Source organism: Mesoplodon mirus (assembly GCF_964341445.2).
Source record: "Mesoplodon mirus genome assembly, chromosome: 18".
In the NCBI taxonomy this organism is placed as follows: Eukaryota; Metazoa; Chordata; class Mammalia; order Artiodactyla; family Ziphiidae; genus Mesoplodon; species Mesoplodon mirus.
This window is the reverse complement of record NC_138994.1, coordinates 31,456,424-31,462,423: the sequence shown is the minus strand read 5'-3', so window position 1 is coordinate 31,462,423 and position 6,000 is coordinate 31,456,424. Positions and strand designations below refer to the sequence as shown.

Sequence of the window (6,000 nt, the reverse complement as noted above, 5' to 3'; positions counted from 1 at the left end):
CCTCTGCTCCCCGGCCAGAGCTCGCCATCTGCGCCCCCGAGTTACCTGCCTCGGGAAGTCCCAGTTCGCAAGCAGCCGGGACTGTAAAAGGGTGGATTCGGCAGAGCCCAAAACCACATTTCTAGGGGAGGGGTGGGGTCCCCATCTAGAGGGTCGCAGATCGCATTACCGGCCGAGGGGAGGAGACAGCGGAAGGGAGAGTCAACAGAGGTAAAAGTTGCTTTTCGCTTACTACTCCCCCTCCCCCTCCCTTACGCGCTGCGATGCCGGTAGGCTCGGGGACACAGTGTCCGCCCCGGAACGGTTTGGCAGGACAGAGGTATCTTTCCATACGCGGATGCTGCAGTCAGAGCGCCGCTTGGCCTGCAGGGCTGCCGGGCTCCGGGGCCCCGAGGGCGACCCCCGTCTGCCCGGGGGCGGGAAGCAGAAGCCCGCCTCCGGGCACCGAAGATCTAGAGCAATAACAGACGCATAAATAAACCAATGAGCGGCTCTTTGCTGCCAGCAGCAGGGAAACCTCGGGCTGATTAAATGCAGACGCGGGGTGTCTTCCAGGACAGGAGGGCGGCGGGGTAGAGGGAACCGGCGTGGAGGCGAAGGGTGGGGGGAAGGGAGGCCGGGGCAGGAGCGACGGGAAAGACCCAAAGCCACGTTTTTGTTTTTGTTTTTTTTTTTGCTGTACGCGGGCCTCTCACTGCTGTGGCCTCTCCCGTTGCGGAGCACAGGCTCCGGACGCACAGGCCCAGCGGCCATGGCTCACGGGCCCAGCCGCTCCGCGGCACATGGGATCCTCCCAGACCGGGGCACGAACCCGTATCCCCTGCATCGGCAGGCGGACTCTCAACCACTGCGCCACCAGGGAGGCCCCAAAGCCACGTTTTTAAACATGGCGTGGGGGGGGGGCGGTTTTAAAGGCAACCAGTACGGGGGAGGAGGGGACCGGTCTGCGGGCCTCTGGACCTTTTTTAATACATATTACTTTGAATACATATTACCATGTGAAGTGTTAGTATTCACTTCAAAGTGAAGTTGGTGGTTGGCCACCGAACAGGTTGTCACACGAAGCATTCTAAAATGGGAAATGCCATAGTACTGAAGTTTGTGGTGAAGCGAGGGTCTGTGTCTTTGAACACATCGCTTTTTTAGTCTGCCCTTTTGGCTGGGAAGCTGGGACACTATTTTTAGGTAAGGCGGGAGTTTTGGGGAGTCAGTAAGTGCCTCTCTATCAGCTGGTGTGCTTGATTTTTGCAGTTGTTAGCAAGAAGTTTCATTTCTAATACCATAAGTATTCAATCTACATTGTTTTAAAGTCTGTATACATTTATGGACAGTCCAGTGTTTTACTGGAGCAGGGAGTGATGCCAAAATAACAGGGGAAATCATTTCTACTTGCAAAGGACCTTGTGTAGTTTAAAACTATAGAGCATATTCATGAAAGGCTAAGAATATTGCAGAGGGACCTACAACTAAGTAGACCAGATCTTACACATGCACTTTTGTCCTCTGTTTAAGAAGTAGGCATGGTATTGATATTAAATGCAAATTAGTCTATAATTATCTGTCAGACTCTATTTAAGATTCTAAATACAGGCCCAGCACAAGAAGTAAGGTCCTTTGCCTGTTGTTTTAAATGCTTAACAGTTTGAAATGCCTAGTAGACTTGGGGCCAAGTTTATCAACTTGTCGATAAACAAGAGATGGGGAGGAGCTACTTAAAAATTATAAACAAAGTGTTATGGCTGTTTATTTCCATAAACTTAGATAAGTATACATGCAAATATAATTTGATTTCTAAATAATAGTTTGAATTGTTTTCTAGGAGAGAAGTATGATATGTGTGGAGAGTGTGGCCGCAGCAGCTTGTAGTTCATTTAAATTGCTGGGTGTAGTCAGGATGACTTCGGTAGCACTGGCTAGGAGCCACATAAAACTTAGTGGTCTGTCACTTCACCGGTGGCTGAGATTATACTTTTGAGCTATCCTGAATTTAATAAGGTTAATATTCCTCTTTCAAAAATAAATAGTAGATATAACATGAAGATTTTTAATTTATATGTATATATATGTGTGTACATATATATTTATATATGTATCTATCTTTATTTTAAAAGCTACCAATTGTCTAAAGCAAATTGAACGTTTTTCAGCATACTACTAAAGAGTCATACCAACTTGTTTACTGGTGTAAATTGTACTGGGTCAGTTTCTCCAAGGGCAGGAAGTTGTCTGGTAAAGCCAGAATTTGTTTTTTTTGTTTTGTTTTTTTTGCGGTAGGCAGGCCTCTCACTGCTGTGGCCTCTCCCGTTGTGGAGCACAGGCTCCGGACGCGCAGGCTCAGCGGCCATGGCTCACGGGCCCAGCCGCTCCGCGGCATGTGGGATCTTCCCGGACCGGGGTACGAACCCGTGTCCCCTGCATCAGCAGGCGGACTCTCAACCACTGCGCCACCAGAGAAGCCCCTAAAGCCAGAATTTGTGTGTTCAACTTGTTTTGACCCCCAGAAACCCTGATTCATCATTAGGTTCTTCAAAGAATGCAGGCACATTTTTTTGAGTAAACCATTGCGACGTGTGAATGTTTGTGATTTTTGTTATTTCTGTGCCATATTTTAGGTGTTCTCGGAACATCTGAATTTGCCTTTTTGCTTTCTTCTGTCGATATTCTCCTAGTGGTGAAAATAATCCTGTGAGGCGAGCTTCCTTTCAGTAGGCAATATGTGTAACTAATATAGTTTAAAAACTTATTTATTTTTATGTAAAACTGATGCATGCTATGGTCAACAAATCCAAGCAGTGCTAAGTGTATATAGGAAAAAAGATAAAAAGCCTCTGCTCTCCTTCCTCCATCGTTAGCCATGTCCCCCTAATCTGACCGTAGAAAGCAGTTGGTGTTACTTGGTGTTTGGAAGACCTCTCTTGACTCGGTGCGCGGGCAGTAGTGAAAGCAGAGGGAGAAGTCATGGAAGGCATGGCCACGGAACCCGTTTAGATGTTAGGCAGGTATTCCACCCTTATTTCCTGTGATGTTAATTAATATTGATCATCTTAAACTTCCATTAGTTTAAGATAACTGTAATTGAATTGTTAGTGAAACACTCAAACAGTTAATTGCATTGTCAGGTTGGTAAAGTTTTGATTTGTTGATCTTGTAAGGAAATAAATGTTTGGAAATTGAATTCACGTAACCTTAGGGCTGGGAGTAATGTTGGTAATTATCATCTGTGGAATTTTATGATGAGATGCACAGTATACTTACTCTAGGCTTTTTATAACTCATTATGTTTCCTTTAGTTTTCAGAACAACTCCAAGATAGCTGTTATTTCTGCTTTGCAGAGGAGATTTAGGTTAAATGTGAATTAACGAACATAACGTCGCAAGACCAGTAAGTGGTGGTGCTGGCGCTGTGCCTTGGAAAGGGCGTTCTCTTTCCACTGCAGTATGCTCTGCTGCTTCTATCTAGTCTGTCTTATTTTCCAGATGAGGAAATTGAGGCCTGGAGAAGTCAAGTGACTTTCCCAAGGTCATACAGCTGATTAGTAGTAACATTAAACCAAACTTTTATCTCAGGACTCTTGGTCCTGGCTGGTTATGCTACATTTTACTGAAGTACTGTGGACCAAAGGACCATATGCTGTGACCACTGGATACAAATGCTTCAGAACTGATACATCAGCAGTGGTGTTTTCTAGTATGTATTCAAAGGTTCCTTCTCTCTCTTTCAGAAATTATAAAGAGCTCTGATGGGCTCTTTGGGTGATACCCAGTGCAGTGAACTGCAGGTGAGTAAGGTCTGGGAGAGCCTTATTTACAAAGCAAGGACTTGGTAATGCCTGAGGAAAAGACCAAAGGGACTTAATCTAGAGGAGGGTGTCTGGTCAGCAAGATGAGCTGGGACAAGGTGGAGGAAGTAGGGCCCTGGTGCAGCAGCGGTGACCTGACTGAATTGGCTACTTCTGGGGCCGACTGGATGATGGTGAACCTACTCCAAACAGACTGCCTGATGCTTTGTCAGTTTGTTTGAAGAGAAGTGAGGGTAGGTTAATCTTCCACTTCTGTTTTGCATGAGTAACTGCACAGGGATTCAACCTATCTGCATATGATTGGCTCTTCAGAGGTCCTTCAGTTTTTGTGTCAACATTCTTGAGTGTTGACCGCCCAGTGCTCTGATGAACAGGTTAAGTGTTACATTGTCTGTTTTTCCTGTTATCTACTATGTGTGTATTGTCATGAATGACTATATATCTGCATTTCTGAGGATCTGGATACCAGGAACATACCAATGGAAACAGAAGGTTAAACTTTTTCCCTAATGGTTGTATTAGTCCTTCAAATTATTTGTTTATTGCTGAAATGCCCTAAGAATGACATTTTAGTCTTGAGTATTTATTATTTCACAGTAATTAATCTTCTTGGTCCATTATAGTATCTTGGCCATTCAGTATTAAACTAAGAAAATGGTAATACTACAGAAAAACAATTAGAAGACTGTTCTAATATTGTCCTTGTGGGGCATCAGTGCTAAAATTATTTTTTGATGTATTTTTAATGCTAGTCCCAGAGACTTTAATGAGACAATGCTATATACTTTTAGGGTTTATAATTAAACTTAGGCTTGGCTACTTATTGATTGCTAAAGTAAAACATTGTTGTAGGGGTTCTTTGTTTCTTGAGTTAGGGTAGTTTGCACGATTCATCCCCCACAGGTTCATGGGGATGATCAGAAGGCTAGCTGAGCTGGTTTCTTGGTCCTTGGAAAGCTGGGGTCTGGGTTGTCATAGGTCATTGTGATCAGAAGTACATGAGCGTTCTCAGTTAAGGACAAAGTGAGCAATAAAAGAGAGGTGTGGACCTCTTCCTGAGACTATATCGAGTTTGCATCCTGGGACCCCTAAGTTTGCTCAGTATGGTAGAACTTTCTCTCTTAAATTATAAAATAATTTAAGAATTGTTATTAAGTAAATTGTTAAATATTTGGGTTACTACCCCTAAAACAGTTGATTTTATTTTTGGCATTCTGTTAAAAATATATAGAGAGAGATATATATCTCTCTATATCTATCTATATATACATACACACACACATAGATTATTGTACTCCTTTTTAATTATAATGTATATAATTTGAATTTTTCCTACTTATTAGATTATGAAACATTTCCATGTTATAGTTGTCACAATTTTAATTGACATGATTACACTTTGAGAGGCTGCAAAATATTTCATCAAGTCATGCCGTCAATAATTTACTTAACTCTTTTTATGTTAGTTATTTATGTTGCTGGCTCGTTTTCAGTTAATACTTTAATGTACATTATTGTAGATATTATTGTACTTTTCTTCGGGCTCATTATATCTCTAGGATAAATTTTTGAATGCATTATTGTGTTAAATGGTATGAATGTTTTTATGGTTTTTGATATATATATCGCCATCCTGTTTTTCAAGAATGTTATACCAGTTTGTACTACTAAGAGATATACAGATGTACCTGTTTCGCCATAACTGGATATAAATACATTTTTTCCTTAAAAGTTTTTGCTTATTTAATAGTGTAAATTGGCCTTTGTACTTCTTTGTTCTATAATGTTGAATTTTTCTCTTTGAGTCTCTTCATGGTGAATTGTTTGTTCATATCCTTTGCTATTTTAATCAGTAAACTATCGATGTGGGCTTTGGATGGTAAGGCAAGTATAACCAGCTAATAAACAGGTGATTATTAAAAAGATGATCAGAACCTGTTCGGGGAGAATGTTCAGAGAGAGTCTAGTCTGGATGGTAAGTTTTCTTGAGAACATAGTGGTTGAAGGGGAACGGGTGAGTTATTCCAAGGTTCAGCTCAGCACATGTTTAGTGCGCATCCATTGTGTACCACGTGTTGCATCCTCTTAGTGCTTCTCAAGTCATCGTGGCGTATACTTGGCTGAAGGAGGAGGCTGCTTGAGGCTGCTTGAGGCTTGACTTGTGGGACTTTGGCTGCTGAAGTCTCTTTGTGGAGGGCTG

The 6,000-nt window shown here is 42.5% G+C and overlaps 1 protein-coding gene across 1 annotated transcript in view; it reads left to right on the top strand.

The window, feature by feature from the left end:
- Window positions 1-263: 263 nt before the first annotated feature.
- LOC309793388 (RAD52 motif-containing protein 1-like) overlaps window positions 264-6,000 on the top strand; it is a gene marked incomplete at its 5' end in the record, with an annotated part of 28,142 nt that continues 22,405 nt past the window's right edge. Inside the window, one exon of the mRNA XM_082603860.1 lies at window positions 264-269. Coding sequence (XP_082459986.1) covers window positions 264-269 — 6 coding nt within the window. The remainder of the gene's footprint in view (window positions 270-6,000) is intronic.